The sequence below is a fragment of the Balaenoptera acutorostrata genome, chromosome X (assembly GCF_949987535.1).
Source record: "Balaenoptera acutorostrata chromosome X, mBalAcu1.1, whole genome shotgun sequence".
Classification (NCBI taxonomy): Eukaryota; Metazoa; Chordata; class Mammalia; order Artiodactyla; family Balaenopteridae; genus Balaenoptera; species Balaenoptera acutorostrata.
Genome location: NC_080085.1, coordinates 11,007,908 through 11,024,939, shown reverse-complemented (window position 1 = coordinate 11,024,939; position 17,032 = coordinate 11,007,908). Strand labels below are relative to the sequence as shown.

The 17,032-nt window shown below is 45.6% G+C and overlaps 2 protein-coding genes across 12 annotated transcripts in view; one reads left to right on the top strand and one right to left on the bottom strand.

Moving 5' to 3' along the window:
• OFD1 (OFD1 centriole and centriolar satellite protein) overlaps positions 1-3,275 on the bottom strand; it is a 98,895-nt gene extending 95,620 nt beyond the window's left edge. For 8 of the 11 annotated variants that reach the window (XR_009006623.1, XR_009006619.1, XR_009006620.1 and 5 more), the window contains exons 1-2: positions 3,042-3,275; positions 2,613-2,711 (exon numbers count right to left, since the gene is read on the bottom strand). Coding sequence is in view for 4 of the 11 variants with exons in the window: in XM_057537926.1 (XP_057393909.1) it covers positions 2,613-2,705 (93 nt within the window). In the remaining 7 variants the exon portion in view is untranslated. The other 3 variants (XR_009006625.1, XM_007182040.2, XR_009006624.1) reach the window with 2 other exon arrangements.
• On the top strand, positions 3,267-16,561 carry TRAPPC2 (trafficking protein particle complex subunit 2). Its single transcript, XM_057537936.1, has 5 exons — positions 3,267-3,407; positions 10,549-10,660; positions 13,514-13,662; positions 14,100-14,181; positions 15,415-16,561. Exons 2-5 carry the CDS (start codon positions 10,568-10,570, stop codon positions 15,511-15,513), a joined length of 423 nt encoding a protein of 140 aa, XP_057393919.1. The 5' UTR covers positions 3,267-3,407; positions 10,549-10,567; the 3' UTR covers positions 15,514-16,561.
• The last annotated feature ends 471 nt before the right edge of the window (positions 16,562-17,032 follow it).

Below are 17,032 nucleotides of genomic sequence, written 5' to 3'. Positions count from 1 at the left end.
TGACATTACAGATGAATTTCCATCTTGATACACCCAAAAAGCATGCCATCTAGCACTTGCTGGAAGGAATCCAAAAACTGGCCGGGGGGGCTTTCTCACCTTCTGAGATGGCCCACACTCTGTGGAGTGTTTCTCTCTAAATAAATCCACCTCTTACCTAAAAAAGAAAAAAAAACAAAAACAAAAACAAAACTGGCCGGGGGCTTTCCAGCAGCCAGTGCAAAGAGGGAAATCTATTCAGAATTAAAGCTTGCAACGTCCCTAAGACAGAAGTAAGGACAGAGCCCTCACCCCAAATTGTGCCTATGAGAACTTCTCCCCAAAAAACCATAGGGGAGTTCGGGTTTGAGCACAAGCCACCTGTTTTCCTAGCTTGGCCCTGCAATAAACCTTTCTCTGCTCAAAAAAAAAAAAAAAAAAAAGAAAGAAGGCCAATTATTGTGGGGGGAGGGGAAGTAGGAGAGACAAGACTTAGGGACCCGGAACCCTCAGCACATCTCTCAGCAATTGACAGAGTAGACTCAAAATAAGGAAAAAGAAGATTTTTCATAAACTTCATTTACCAGACACCCATATGACTCCGAACTTAATCATAAATACAAATTCTTTCCAAACACCCAAAGAGAAAGTGAACTAGGCCACTCAAAACTTCAATGAATTGTAAAAATTAGAACTCACTCAGGTCATTAAACTGAGAAAGTAAATTAGCTCAGACTGAGAAAGTAAAAATCTCCCCTGCCAAAATCCCCCCTGCCATTGATCACGCTAGAATAACAAACTGAATGGCCAGCTGCAAACAAGAAACAGTATTTCTCCTTAGGATAGGCTGCAGCTGTCAAGTGAACAAGGCTAGCATAATCCTGATACCAAAGCCTAACAAGGATAGCTCAAAATGGATAATGATAGGTCATTATCAACTGGACTATAGACATGAAGTAAAACCCTACCAAACCAAACCCAAAGGACAGTAAGAGAACAAACACCATGCCCAGACGCAAGAACCATTCCGCCTAAGAAAGTGGACTAATGCGTGATATACTACAACTAATTTCAGGTGGGTTAAGGAATGAACCGTAAAAAAGAGCCTTTTTAAAAACTTAAGTGAATATTCATTCTCAGTGGAAAATGACTGAGAATAATCAGCACAAAAAAAGTAAACAAGAGACTTGACCACATAAAAATGTAACTTCAGTATTTTTAGAGCCAAATTAAAATTGAAGACAGACAGTATTGCCACAAAAATGGGAAAAAAGATTAAGTTTCCATTAAAAGAACTCGTATCAATAAGAAAACACCAGCACTCTAGGGAAAAAAAATGGGCAAGGGGAACATGAACCACCAATCCATGGAAAACATACACATGGCCAGAAAATATATGCAACCTCACTGATAAACAAAAGAAAGAATGTTAAAATAATAGAGTTTCTCAGTCTTAGATTGGTTTAAAACATGTCATGATCATACTATGGGAGAGAGACGTGCATTCTCAAACTGCTGGTGGAATACAAACTGAAGTTGACCCTCGAACCACCAGGGGTTAGGAGCCCCCTCCACATCCCCCGTTTTGCATCGGCAGATTCAACCAACCACAGACAGTGTAGTATTGTAGTAGGTATTTATTGAAAAAAGTCCACATATAAGTGGACCTGAGCAGTTCAAACCCGTGTTGTTCAAGGGTCAGTTGTATTACAACCTTTCTAAAACAAGACATGTACACCAAGAACCTTACAAATGTTCACGCCCTTTGATTCATTAATACCACTTCATCTATCCTAGGCAAAGTGAGAGATACAATTGAAGGAATGTGTAAACCTGGGTATAACCTAAATATTCAATAACAGGGGAATGCTACATAAATTACCCATATGTCCAAAGATCCAAAGATGAGCCTGGTGCCAATGAAAATGAGGATTTCAAGACACATTTAAGGACACAGGAAAATGCTCACCATATAATAGTAAAGAGGATACACAAATACACACATTATGCCAATTAGTACTTGTATTAGAGATGACTTCTCTTGTATGCTTTTCTATATTTCAGATGAGTTTGAAGTATTTTTCAGATGAGTCTATAGTATTTTTAAGTTACAAAAACAATGGAGGAGACAAGAAAAAATTGTCCTTAATTTCCCATTTTAAGTGTAAAATGGTCTTTTGAAATGTATATTGTAATGAAAACACATTTGAGCTAATCCTACTCCTTGCTGTTAATTCATACATGAAGTGTACTAAGAAATATTTGCTGCTCAAGTATTTATACCTTTCAGTATACTTTAAAAAAGAAATTTCTCATTACCCCAACTTTTCTACAGTAAGCAGTCCCTTCATGTTTTCTATATGATGACAATATCCTCTATTCAAATATGAGTATCATAAAACCACTAACTCAGGAACCTGTAAGCCAAATTTTTTAAAACAAACCTAACCTTACTAAAATGTGTTTGTTTTACGATTTAAGAGTTGCACAGGAACAGAGCAGTGTAATTCACCAATACAATCTGTGTATCATGCTATTTTTAAAGCCCAACACATGGATGTATTTACATGTGGACTACCTGTTACAGGTTACACCTGTAAAATTTATGTAACAGCTATGCCTAAAAGTGATACCTTCAGTGAGTCCAGTATACCCCGATCCTTAAACGTCTGGTACAGCTTTTTGCGCAGTTCATCTTGACTCAACACGTCAGATATGGGGAGCATGGTGGCCTAGAAGAGAAAACGGATACGGGTTACCTGGCGGGCAGAGGGGACGTGAATTTCTGAAGACGGATCGGTGGGCTCCAAGGAAGCCAAAGGCGGTTTAACGGAAACAAACAAAGGCTTCACTTCCGCCCGCCCCGAGGAGGGGGCAGATGTATCTACCTGAGGTATCAGCTTCCTCCCGAGCCCTCCCCACTGTGCCCAGAGTTAGAGCCCGAGACCGGGGTACAAGCCCAGGCCTAGGGGAATCCCTGGCCGGAGAGCCCTGCCGCTGTCCCAGAAAAACGGGAGGAACAAGCTGAACTCCGAACTAAGAACTCAGGCAGAGACACGCACTTCCTTTCTCCGCGGGTCTGATAGGTGGGCGTGGTTGTGGCCCACGCGGGACTCTCACGGGCGGCTGGAGGGCTGAGACCGGAGACAGAAGGCCAGGGAAGGCGCGGCACTAGCCGGAGTTGGAACCGCTCAGACCTGATCCCTCCCCTCCCCGAAGTCTTCCAAGCCCAGCCGCCCTACTCTGGAGCATTACAGCGCAAGCCCGGAGCTGCGCCGCGCTGCGGCTGGAAGCTCCGCCCACTATCGCGAGAGCGCAACAGCGGAGTCTCGCGAGGGCTGCTTGCAGAGTCCCTACGGAAACTGCGGAACGCGGGTCTCGGCCGCGGCAACTGACTGGGCGTTTCTCTTCCCGGCGTCTCGCCGCAGGTAGGGAATGGAGCGAGTGGGCGGCTGGCGCTCCGGGACTCTGGGGGATGTCCCCGGCCCCACGGGATCCGGGTGTTGGCCCTGTCTCTCCCCTCTGCCCCGGGGCCGGCTGAGCTCTTCACAACCCACCGGGCCAGTCCACACCGCGATTCAACCTGCAAACGTCCACCTGCTCGGGGGCTTTGCTTCTTGTACCTTTCACTGGGTCATTCAGCTCACCCTGGGTTTCGTAACCGCGGCATTATTGCCGTTTGGAGCCGGAAAATGCTCCGTTGTGGGGCTGTCCTGTGTACTGCAGGATGTTGAGCAAGCATCCCTGGTTTCTACCCAATAGATGCCAGTAGCACCTGATCTCCCCCGCCCCCGGTTCTGAGAACCATGAATGTCTCCGGACATTGCCACGTGTCCTCTGGGAGGCAAAATTGCCCCTGGTTGAAAACCAGTGAGCTAAACTTGGAGTACCCATCGTTGTACGTGCTGTGAAGATTGGTGAGCCGGGTCCCCCACATACTTAAATCTCATTAGAAAGAAAAGGAACCAGTCTCTCAAGAAGCAATAATGAAAACATTACAGCCAGAGAATTGACTAAGAACTAAGATGCACTGTAGACTGGGTAACGATTTTAGAAAAGTGGTTGGAGATGGACATGAGTGGGCACATCTCTGAAAAGCGTGACTTCATCAGGGCCTTGTTGGGTTGAATTTGGATGGTGGGCAAAAAGCATGGGAGGAAGGGGGAACATTCTGAAAGGAATAAAAAAATAAAATAAAATCAGGACCCTTTCAAGAGCAGTGAGGCATCTGACTCCAGAGCCCCATGCTGTGGGTATAAGGTATCTAAGCCCCATGAGGACAAAATTGGGCCAGTGATGGTTTTGTGAACAGCACTGATGAGTACAATGAATTTTCACCCCTGGCGGTGAAAGGCTTAGAGAATTTAAGAGGCATCAAGAGTGACAGGGCTTCCATAGGAGGTAGACAGCGTGTACGTTGGTGTTGGGAAATACCTGGAGGAGGAGGAATTTGGGTGGGCTTTGAAAGATGGGTGAGGTTTACACATGGAATGAGGGAGAGTATTCCAGGCATGAAGAGAGAAATAAATCTGGAGTGGACACAATCAGTGGGGGAGAAAAAAAGTATACCAGTCCACTGTAGCCAGGGTAGAGCAATGAGGTTGAGAAAACCCGTACAGAGCAACGTGGGACTACGTTTTTGATACTGGTACTTGATCCCTGTAGATGAGAAACATTAAGGCTTTTGAGCAGAATAGTGAGATGATGAAAAATGTTCTAAGACGATGTTAATATGTTGCAAGTACTGTTAAATAAAAACACATCTGTGCCTGAAGACCCTCTTACCCCCAACCTTTGGTGCCCAAATTGAATAGATTTAGATTAAATGTCCAAAAGCCAGCATAACCTCACTTATGGTGAGGCAGAGGAATTGCTTTTAATATTAATAGGAAAAATGTCCTATTAGAGAACTATCAACAGTATTCATCCTGCTTATTGCAGTGGACATGTCTTGTGCCACACTAGGTTAGTCTTCCAGCCCCAGGTCTATGGAACAACTGAAGCCACTGCTGTTGGGAGCACAGGGAAGTTTTCCAGAAGTTCCTCTATAGAGGCTGTAAAGAGGTTTGCTGTAAAAATGGGTGGTTTTGGAACTGGCATCCATGAGTTGTCTCGGAGGGGCCTTCTAAGTTCATTGGGTTCATCCTCCCAGTCTGGCACTACTAGCGGTCTTCCAGCCTTCCCTTAACACACGTCTAGTGATCGGGGGCGGGGGGGGGGGGGGTGGTGTCACTTCACAAGGCAGCCTGATAGTTCTTTAATTGTTACAAGGTTCTCAATTATATTGACCCAAATGTCTTTCCATGTAACCTCAAAGGAGCAGCCCTAGGCTTGGCCTCTGGAAGAGTTTGGAATAAGTCTGTCTAGTTCAGAGCTAGCAAATACTTGGCGCTCCCATAGGCACTGCCCTCTCCCAAACCCGTAGCAGATGTGGGTAACTGATCACAGCAGCCTTTCCCCCTGACCACCCTTAGTCTCAGAATCTCTCTCAGCACCAGTTCCTGGCCTTCACTGCTAGTTGATTAGAATGGGCTCACGGGAAAAAACCCATTTGCCATCCCTAGTCAAATCCCTTCCCATTAGACAGCATCGTATTTAAAGAGTGCACCATAGCCCACTGCCCCCGCAAAAAACGTCTCCCCCCGCCCCTGGTTTAAACATCCTCAGTTCCTTCAGTAGCTTCTGTCTGCATTCCCTAGCCTAGATGCCTCCCTCCTCCCGGCACACACAGCTCAGAGTTAATGGTTTTAAAATGTGATTCCCAGAACTGAGCATGTCCCCCAGAGACGGTAGTATTAGCGATGAGGACATCATCTTCTCTTTGTGCAGCCTAGACTTGCATTCGCTCTTTCGACCGCTGTATCAGATTGCCGCCTCCGATTTAGCTGGCAGTAAATGAAAACGGGTCTCACAGATGAGCGGCTCTTACACTAGGTCTCCCGCATCCTATTGTTGTGCGGCTGATTTCAGCCCAAGTACAGGACTTTATTCCAAATCCTTTTACATTCTGCCCTGCTCATGTCACCTGTTTCTCCTAGCCGTGGAGATCTTTTGAATCCTAACTTTAGCCTTCTAATAAATTAGGTGCCCTTAGCATGTTGTCTTTGGGTGTGGTAAATTGGCTTCACCTCAGTTACTGATGCAAACCTTGAGCTGGACTAGGTTAAGGTCAACCTCAAAGGCTCCCTCGAGACCCCATGCTGTCGACTGACATGGAGCACTTTAACATTCCCGTCAGCCCTGCACTGTCCCTCCTTCAGCAGAGAACGAGCACTTCCTGGGCGCCGGCACTGCCGTGGCTCTGGGGGTACCACAGGCTGTCATCCAGGCTACAGGTCTCCCCTGGGTTCTTAGGCAGAGAACCACAGGACTTCAGAAAGTGATTCACCGTCTCCGTATTTCCCTTCCTCAACAGCGAGTGTAGGTCTGACATAACTTGTTCTTCTAGAACAAGCGAGTGAGTCGTAACCCACTCTTTTTGTCTAGGGAGTCACATTAAATGACTTAGTTTGTCATAAAAGCTCCCAGCATGGTGTCTGACTGAAGACAGGCATTTAATACCTATTTCTGTTGGTGTTTTAATCTCTTCGGAAGTACTCAGACTGGGAGGCAAGCCTCTCTGTTTCTCAAAGTTGGAGTAACAGTTACTGGCTCTTTTCTGTTCCTGTGATTTCTCAAACGTCACTGACCAGTAGTTATACCGTCAGTTGTCAACGCAACTGTTTCTTTAACATACCTGTCTTGGGGTTCACAGCCTGCCTAACCTAACTGCTTCCACACTTGCCGTGTGAGAATCATTCTTTGAGAAAACTCAAGTTCAGCACACCTGTGTCCCGTGTTATTTATGTACCAGGTGCCTCAACTAATTGACCTTTCTCCCTTGCTTTTTCCTGTGGTAGCCTGAAAGCCTTCCACACATTGCAGCTTGTTTTGGGCTTTTGCCCTTCTAATGCTAGCCTCACAGGTTTCTGGTCCCATTTTTACGTTCATTACTAGTTAGTGCCCTCCTTCTCACATCCTGTACACGGTCTTTTCAGTGAAATCCAGAGCTCCTTGTTCATTTCTTTAGTTACCTCTCTCAAAAGCAGCTCAAGACGCTCTAGCCACCACAAACAGCTGTTTTCACCACAGATGGGAGTCCTGGCTCCCCTCCCTTCAGCCGACAAGTCCTGCCCTTACAAGGGAGGATTTCTTCATTGGTACTTTAACAACTATGGCAACTTCTCACAAACGTGCTGTTCATCACCCAGACACAGCACTCATCAATCAGGCCCCTGAGGCCCCGAGGGCCTCGGCACTGGAACTTTCAGAAGGTTCTCGTCCTTGTTGAGGAGAGTTAATCCCCCCAGCGCCTCTCTTTCCTGCATTCCCTCTCCTAGATTCCAGCACCATCCCCCACGCCCCACACACACACTGCCCAAACGACAGCCCCCTCCTCACAGGTCCTTTGGGCAAGGGGCAGGGGGAAGAGCTGTGTTAGCCGTAGGGGATACTTGCTGGAAAAACCCAGCCCCAGCCGCTGTTCTCTTCCATACTCTCATTCCCCCACTGCTCTGAGTGGCTTCGCCTCCACGCACCATGGCCCGCCCTCCCCCCGCTTGCCACAGGGCTCTAAAACCCGCGGCCCACGGAAAATAAACTCATTTTGTCCCCAGTCTCTATAGAATGCACCTACCTTTATTGCTGACACTTCCTGGAGTATTTCCTTTTTTCTTATACCTGCAGGTTTTTTCAGCTTTGACATGTGTTACTTTCCTACTGTGGCCACAACACATTACCACAAATTTACTGGCTTAAAACGACGCAAATTTATCATCTTACAGTTCTGTAGCATGCACGTCCAACACGGGTCTCACTGGGCTGAAATCCCCTCTGGAGGCTCTCGGGAAGAATCTGTTTCTTTGTCCTTTCCAGCTTCTAGAGGCCACCCGCATTCCTTGGCGCACGAGGCCTTCCTCCCTCTTCAAAGCCAGCAACGTTGTATCTCCGTGGCGATCCTTCCACAGCCACGCTTCCCCCGGACTTTCCTCTGGGGCTGCCCTCTGCCACTTTTAAAGACGCTTGTAATTACATTGGGCCCACCTGAGTAGCCCAGGATCCTCGCCCTATCTGAAGATCAGCTGATGAGCAGCCTTAGTTCCATCTGCAGCCTTAATGCCCTTTGCCATGTATTGAATAGATTAACGTTCACAGGTTTCCCGAGATTAGGATGTGGACATCTTGGTGGGGCTCGGGGGAGCTATTCTGGCTACCACCACACGTTCAAAACTGACCTGTTCATATTCATCCCTCTTCCTTCCCTTTCTTATTTCCGTTCTCAGTGAACAGGTTCATCATCTTGATATTCTGCTTGATCACCTCAGCCAGACATTTTGGAAACATGCTCGATTCTTCCCACAGCTCCCCAGTTTAATCCATTGCCAAGCTCTGTGTGACTGCCTCCATACCTCGAGACCTTGGAGACACCTGAAGGGCCCCTATTTTAGGTGATGGAAAAATTGAGCAGGTGTAGATAATCTCCATCCTCGCAGAAAGTTCCCTATATCAGACAGCACAGAATTCTAGAGCGTGTCTCACCTCTGCTCACCACCTAGGCAGAGAAGCCCCAAGTATTAAATGACTGTGGACATTCCCTTCCTGAGACAAAATGGTTATGGTCTCCTGTGGCTTCCTTTTCTTCCACTACACCTTTCAGCTTTTCCTTGTCAGAATGGAATCGAGAGTTGCATACCTTCTTCAGCTGGGTGTGAAATCACACGATTGGCAGCTCTGGTTCTGCGTAGCTGAGCAGTTTGTGATCGACCCTTTATGTGGTATTTCCTGCAGTTGCCTTTCTGTTTATCCTCACGCTGTTCTTAGGATGTGCTTGTCTCCCAGACACGGGTCTCCACATACGGTTGAGTGGGTTTGGGGGAAGGCGGGGAGGAGGGTAATCTTCCTTGTACATATATTGTCTCTTGCTGCTTCTAAATGTGTGTAGGGGGAGAAGTATCTTCCTTACAGTATTTTTTTTTTCCCCCTGCTGCTGCTTAAATGTTTGTGCTGAAGAAAGTAAGCCCTTCCCTTGGCAAACTCCAACTATGAAACCTATTCCGGCAAGAATGAATGATGTCATTGTTTACTTGGTTAAAATTTCAGGCTCCCATCCCTCTTCCCCTCACTTGTGCTTGAGAATTACTGCCAATTCTCCTGGTTTTGCAGAGCTTTTGTATCATTCCTGCCTGCCTTTGTTGTCCAGTTTTACTGTTTGGGTCTTTTTCTCGTCTTTCCCCTTTTTCTGTAAAGGGCCAGATGGTCTCTGTGGCGACCACCCCACTCTGTCATTGTAGGGCAGGAGCAGCCTTAGATGGTAGTGAGAGGACGGACCAGGCCAGATTGGGCCCGCAGGCCATAGTGTGCCAACCGCTGCTCCAAATAACCTTTTAAATCTGACTCACTTCATCATGCCACGAGTCTCCTCTCTTCCTTTTCTTCCAGTCACGGCCTTCCAATTCCAGAGTGAAAGGGGCCAGCCATGCCGTGATTTCCTCTACAAAATGTTGTACTCATCAGGAAATACATTTCCAAGGTCTTCAGATGTCATCACGTGGAAGTCCCAGTGAGGCTCGATGGGCCCTGGGTTCGGACACACCTTACTGTACACTCCCAGTGAAGCAGATCCCCGCCCCATGAGGAGGCCTTCCTAGGCCCCATGTCTCCAAGTGCCTGCACTCATGTAGCTAGAGCTAGACGTGAACCTAGCTTGTTCTGATTCCAAAGACCTCGTACGAAAAATACATACATAAATGCATCTGCCCATCTGTCCGTCCATCCATTCAGATTTCAATTGTGCTAAATGCCCCAGAATCACTGATTTCTCCCCTGCCACCCCCCACTTTCTCTGTTTTATTCCTGTAGCAAACCTATTAACCCTCGTTCCAAGACCTCTTAATGACTCAGAATGTCTTCCTTTTGGATTATGACCTCTTCCATCTCTTCTAGAGTACAAAACTGTTTCTTCCTCTCTCATAAATGGTGTTTGAAGAGGCATATAACAGGCTCTTTTATGTGCATAGCCCCTTGAGGTGGGAATACAAGTACCACACAGCCTGTAGCTGACCGCTCCAGGAGCTCTCCTTTCTGTAAAGGACATGCGCTAGAGTGGTTCTTAGCTTCCTTGGAAGCATCCGTCCTGAAAATTTCCAAGGCAAGTCAGGTATTTCCTAATTAGCACCCAGGTGTTAGCGCCAAGGCTGACTGATCTAGTCCAAGTTTAAGCCAGCTTACCCTAAATGTTCCACACTTTCGGATCATGAGAATGTTGTTCTTATGATTTCATATTAGAGGTCTTCCAGTTTCCGTATGAAAATGTAGTAGTGGATTCTCCAGGACACATCACAGATAAAGAATTTTTATCATCCAAAAGCCATGTATCTACAGTGGCATGCTGGAAAGCATGCCGAGCTTAGGGGCCACCTCCTCTACAATTCAGGTTTAAGTTAAAAAAAAAAAAAAATGGAGTTTGTCACTTCCTGGTTTTTGGTTTTCAGTACTGAGTACTAAAAATATGTGTTATTTTCATTTAATTAGGAGCTATATATTGAAGACAATGTCTGGAAGCTTCTACTTTGTCATTGTTGGTCACCATGATAATCCAGTTTTTGAAGTGGAGTTTTTGCCAGCTGGAAAAGCAGAATCCAAAGTGCGTATGGAACCTTAAAAAATTGTTCTGTTGCTGTAACGATAATGGTGTGATGTGATTTTAGAACTGCAAGAGATCTGGACAGATGAGGTACCTACGAACCCAGCACAACTAAATGAGGGTTGCTCTGCAGCCCCACAGGTTGATAGAAGCCAGCCAGGAGTATCCTCTGAATTGTTCGTGCTCTAATTCAGCACACACTTAGCACGCACTAGCAGATGCCCTGGGTCTCCCCTCCCTGGTCATCAGTTCCCTGTGTCACCCCCTGTGAGGGCGGCTCCTTGAGCACATAGAAACATAGCTCACCTGCAGTGGGTCTGCAGGAGCACGCGGTGCTGCCCTGAAATGCCAGGAAAGTCCCTTCTGTCCCCGTGAATCACCTTGTTCAGCAGGACACCCGTGCTAGACCCACTTACCCCGGGAGGGCTAAAAGAGACCCCGACTGACACGTCCTGCTGCTGCCCGAGACGGCGGCCTTTGTCGGCGGCGCCCGCGTGGCACCCACTGGCCGCGTGGTGCCCTCGTGCTCTCCCCTCCAGTGACGCCACCCAACCTTCTTGTCAAGAGGGGCTCCCGAGAAACAAGCTTCAAGAACCCGTTGCCACCGACAGTAAACAGAGCCATAGAGTCTTGGGATGAGCGTAGCTGGTCCCTTCCGTCTCCCTGTACAAGTGCATATTCCAAATAAACTGCCGACAGGTTATGCCATGTTTCTCCCAACCTCCAAAATAGGCTTGAATGTCCCTTAAGACCGGAACTGATGTTTGAAATTAGATGTGATGCGTAATGTCCAGTGTAAGACGCTTTTCAACTATTCAGATCTTGCCACTAAAATACGATAGAAATCCAAGGTACTATCCTAGCAGGTGTCGTCGCTACGTTACTTTCCCACATTCACATGAGCACATTGTTCGTTAACACTTGGATGTGAGGCGTCCCTGCAGCAGCAGTTGCTCTGTGTGGTATACGGCTGCGTACAGTTTTTCTCTCACTCCAGTGGCCTCGTGGTAGGCAAAGCAGTGCATGTAAAAATAGGGTCGCATGACTGGATCTTCTTTCTCCTGCTACCACTCACCTCCGTAAACCATTTCTACAGTTTTCTTCTAATGTCTCAAGACTGATCATCAGTGTAAGGGAAAGCACTACTGCGAGCCAGACAAAACACGTCCACTCCTCTGAGGGTTAAATTGGCTCCGTCACGGCGCCGTGGGTGAAGTGTAAACATGCTTTACCTACGCGAGGGCTCCCAGGGCACGGGAACAGCCTCCTCAGCAAGGAAGTCATGTTCGTTTCCTAGGGCTGCCGTCACAGAGTACCCGGAACTGCGTGCCTTAGAACAACAGAAATGTCTTGTCTCACAGCTGGGGAGGCCTGAAGTCTGAGACCAAGCTGTCGGCAGGGCCGTGCCCGTCCAGAGGCGCTAGGGAAGGTCTGTTCCAGACCTTTCTCCCAGCTTCTGGCAGTTCTCGGCTTGTGGCAGCAGAACTGCAGTCCTCACGTGCCAGTCTCCCTAGGTGCGTGACTGTCTCCAGATTTCCCCCTTTTATAAATACATCCGTCATTGGATTAGGGACCCATTCAACTGCAGCATGACCTCATGGTAACTAATTACATCTGCAACGACCCTCTTTCCAAATACAGCCACGTTCTAAGGTACTGAGGGTTAGGACTGCAACACAGGGATTGGGTGAGGGGGCACAAATTCAACCTGTAACAGAGGTGTTCTTTGAAAAATGCATTTTGAAAGTAAGAATTCCACAGGAGTGAGACTGCATTCCAGGTTGTGAATTCCTTCTCCACATTCTGCTGGGACAGTCCCACCTTCTTCAGTTAGGCCTTTACAGTCCATGAAAAGGACACCCCCGGCTTTGACAGGACCACCTGGCACTGTCGGCACAGGGGATACGCAGCTGGGGCTGAGCCTGGCCGCCTGCCACTCCCAGGTCCCTGCCATATGAGCTCCCTGTACCTCAAGACCCTGTGCCAGGCTGTCTCCACTGCTCACCAGGTGTCACCGCACATGAAGCCCCGCCTCCTACCCCCAGCCCCAGCCTACCTTGTTTTTTCCTGTCTTCCTCCTCTAAAAAGATGCGAGCTTCTTGAAAGCAGGATCTGAGCTGAGGGGAAGGGAGGAATGGTGAGGGGGAAGAAAAACAAAAAAAGCAGGATCTACTTTTTTTTTTTTTTTTAAGCAACTTTTTTTTTTTTTTTTTTTTTTTTTAAGATTTCTTTATTGACTGATTGATTGCTATGTTGGGTCTTCGTTTTTGTGCTATGGCTTTCTCCAGTTGTGGCAAGTGGGGGCCACTCTTCATCGCGGTGCGCGGGCCTCTCACTATTGTGGCCTCTCTTGTTGCGGAGCACAGGCTCCAGACGCGCAGGCTCAGTAGTTGTGGCTCACGGGCCTAGTTGCTCCGCGGCATGTGGGATCCTCCCAGACCAGGGCTCGAACCCGCGTTTCCCGCATTAGCAGGCAGATTCCCAACCACTGCGCCACCAGGGAAGCCCTACTTTTTTTTTTAATGTAGTATCCTTTTTTTCACATGCTTAAATGGTTACAGAACTTGGTAACTTCCTTCTTGCAAAATTTTAAAAATATAATTTCTTGGACACATTTCATTTACTAAGTAATTGGCTGTTTCTATTTATTGAGCTTTCGAAACCAGATTATAAAATAGAAAATAATGTGAAAGCACTGAAGACCTCTGTTAAGTCTCATGACAATAATCGAAGTAAAAGCAGAAAGCTTCCCCCCACCCCCCCGAAAGCTGTGTCTAGAATTTGCAGAGTGAAGTGTGGCTGTTCTTGACGCTGTAAGGAAATGTTAATCTGGTGCTGCTCGCTGCCACCTAGGACGATCACCGCCATCTGAACCAGTTCATAGCTCACGCGGCTCTCGACCTCGTAGATGAGAACATGTGGCTGTCAAACAACATGTACTTGAAGACGGTGGACAAGTTCAACGAGTGGTTCGTTTCAGCATTCGTCACTGCGGGTCATATCCTTACCTGTTTAATAAAGAGCTCTAACAAAGGGTTGGGGTAACAGACTAGACCAAGGTGGGACCTAGATGCCAGGTTCTGAGTCTGTGGACTGCAAAATATTAGGTAAACATTGCCACTTACGGGGCTTTTATTTTTTTAGGGGGAAAAAACACTCACCTTTTGTTTAACAGATAATGTTAAAACCAAGTCTCATATATAAAGTTAAGGTTTATCTGAACCATATCAATGGTGATTTTATTTTGTAGTTATTTTCTAACTTAAAAAGATTATGTTCTCTTCAAGATAAAACTAACCTAACTTTGAACCCAGTGTACGGATTCACCTTTTCCATCGCAAAATACACTGCATGTGACTCATTTGAAGAATATTGTATCGACTGATCGCTTTTCAGTTTTCATTTCTAAAGAAGATTATACCTTAATTATTTCACATATGAGATTTATTATGCTGCATGACATCAGGCAAGAAGACGGGATAAAGAACTTCTTTACTGATGTCTATGATTTATATATAAAGGTATGGTATGTTCTGTACCTTGTAAAATCTGGTTATAAAAGAGATTCCAACTTTTGAGGCAGCCCCCTTAGACCGCACAGCTCTCCTCTCAGCAGAGCTCTCCCCCAGCAGGACGGTTCCCGGCAGCTCCCTCACCAGGCAGGTCTCTACCACCAGCTTACCACGTAGGCAGGACAACAAGTCGTAGTTATTTTTAAATCGGTTTCATTCTCCCCCTTTTGGTGCATATAGTTGATTTTATGAGGGAACCCTAAAGCGAGAGACAGAAGCAGTCTGTGTAAGGGAAGTTGCTTCATAATTTTAATGTAAAATGTTTTCCATCTACTCAACAAGTAAGTTACAGTGCAATGAATGTAGATCATAAACAGGAAGTGATTCATGTATTATCAAAGTCACTCAAGGAGAAAGGGGCCACGCGCATGTCTTGATACTCATTTGGAAAAAATGAAATAGTAATAAGATGTGAGTGGTTAAACTGCAGTGCTGACAGTATACTCTTAATAATTTAAACCTTCTCTATTTGGACAAGGTTTTTTGCATATCAGCACAGTTAACAATCAATATTCCTAGTCAGAAGTAGCAAGTAAGAATATTTAGCCCTCTTATAAAGATGGACAACATCAAGTGATTAAGGTGTAAAAGTTGGTAACTCCTTTCCTCATTTGTGATTCCATCCAGTACTAATTTCCCCTCACACATACTATCATATACTCATTACATTATCTGAGAAACTGATCACTCACCTTGTGTTAAAGGAGAGTATTAAAAACCTGATTGTTAAAAACTACCGCACAAGAGTAACTTTTAAAAGCAGTGTGGGATAACCTTTCCTTCACTCTGAGCATATCAGATTTTTCATGTGTTTTATATAGCCAAAGGGCCTACCGGATGAATCCACATCTTGATAATGAACGTTGAATGTAGTTGTATTTCACACACAGGGTGGATCCCGGGAGTTGGTTTTGCTCACACAGGCAGCACTTACCATACGTGCCACCATGGGTTCTGCCACAGGTACTTCCCTTCAACACCAAGACAGAAATTTCCTTAAGGGGCTGTTAATATTTAACAGTGGAACATCTTCATTGAAACTTAAAAATGTGGTCTTCAGACTTTTGCTTTGAATGTCTTTAATGACTTAATTTAAAACTTTAAAAGATTTTCCTTTTAGAGACTTATGATGTCAGCCTTTTAACTTTGACAAGCTCACCTTAATACTTTCTTCTCTTCTAGTTTGCAATGAATCCATTTTATGAACCCAATTCTCCTATTCGATCAAGCGCATTTGACAGAAAAGTTCAGTTTCTTGGGAAGAAACACCTTTTAAGCTGAATGCAAAAAATTCGGAAGTAAACAGTGTCACTACAATGGGGTATACTCAGGAAGGTGTACATTGTAAGTAACTTGAATTAAACAGCATGGAAAAGTTTTAGTTGTAGTCTCAATCTATCTAAACCTAATGAAATTGCTTTTATATTTAAAAATAGTATTTCAGTTTCTTATGATTATCAACAGATTGATATTTGCTTGTGAACAGTGTTATTTATGAAGAGCTCTTTATCAGTAAGCTTGAAATATTTTTATTTTGAAAATTGAGAATAAGCTTTTGACTTTCCTCATTCAGATAGCTTGATCTTATTTTAACAATCCAGAACCAAATGTCATTGTGAAGATTTGGTAGGCAGATTTAAAACCAAAAGCTTCTGCAGTAGGGAATGAAGTTGATAGCACATACATGGGTTCATCTATACATCTAGAGATGTTATGAAAATGTATAGGTAGTATACATACAAGTAGTATGTGTACACTAAGAAGCCAAGAAGCCACAGCAGACAGCTTTGCAGTGCCAAATGCCACAGGCCTGCCCCTGTCAGAGACTGGGAACAGTGATCCTGCTGTAATACTAGAATCCTGGATCCATGTTTGTAAAGTGGGGGGCTAGGACCAAAGTGACAGGTTATGTTCTTATGTCTCCTTTCCCTCAGACAGTAAACTGAAGATTAAGTGAACCCGTTGATAGCTGTACTAGTAAAAAGTTGTAAGGCAGTTTTAGAATTGTAAACAAAGAAAAGCTTGCATCACATTAACACTTGCGCTCTTGGCCATTTAGGCTGTATACCGGAGGGGGCAGGAGTAGCCAGCCTCTTTTTTGTACTGTAACAGCGTGGGATCTTACAGTAAACCAGTAAATGTCCATTGAAAAGCAAGTAATATAACTGCGTATTTTCTGTGCTAATTGTGAGCACTTGAAGAATTTTGTTCCATTCTGAATAACCTGAGCAATTAATTCTAAGTTTGGTCCTGTATCTTTGTATCAAGTTGCTAGCATAATTTTTTACCATATTTATTTGATTTCCTAAATAAAGATGTTTGTCCAAGATTGGGGAAGTTTAATATCGATTCTTTTTATTCTTTTTTTTTGGGGCACCCTGCGCGGCTTGCGGGATCTTAGTTCCCCGACCAGGGATCAAACACGGGCCCGGGCAGTGAAAGCGCCGAGCCCTAACCACTGGACCGCCAGGGGATTCCCAATATTGAATTTTTTAAGTGCTGCTCACCCCACCACTACTACTACCATTTTAGTCCTGTTTCCCCTAATGAAAGTCTGCATGTTAACATATATCGCAACTCATTTTACAGGATTCAAATTGCCTCAAACTTAGGTGCCAGAGCTTTGGGAGCAGAAAAAGATACTCAGCTAGAAATCCAGGCGTAATGTCCGCCATGCTCACTGGAGAGACCCACACATGTACTTATTGCATACAGTTTGCTCTGCCCTCAGTGAGCGTATAGCGCAGAGGGTGGCAATGCTCCGGTGAGAAGCAGCGGCGTGGTGCTCCAGCAGGAGGCT

Coding starts and splice junctions, on each gene's coding strand:
- TRAPPC2 (XM_057537936.1), top strand. CDS start 10,568: ATGTCTGGAAGCTTCTACTTTGTCATTGTTGGTCACCATGATAATCCA. Junction 10,661..13,513: donor CTGGAAAAGCAGAATCCAAA/GTGCGTATGGAA, acceptor GCTGCCACCTAG/GACGATCACCGCCATCTGAA. Junction 14,182..15,414: donor TCTATGATTTATATATAAAG/GTATGGTATGTT, acceptor CTTCTCTTCTAG/TTTGCAATGAATCCATTTTA.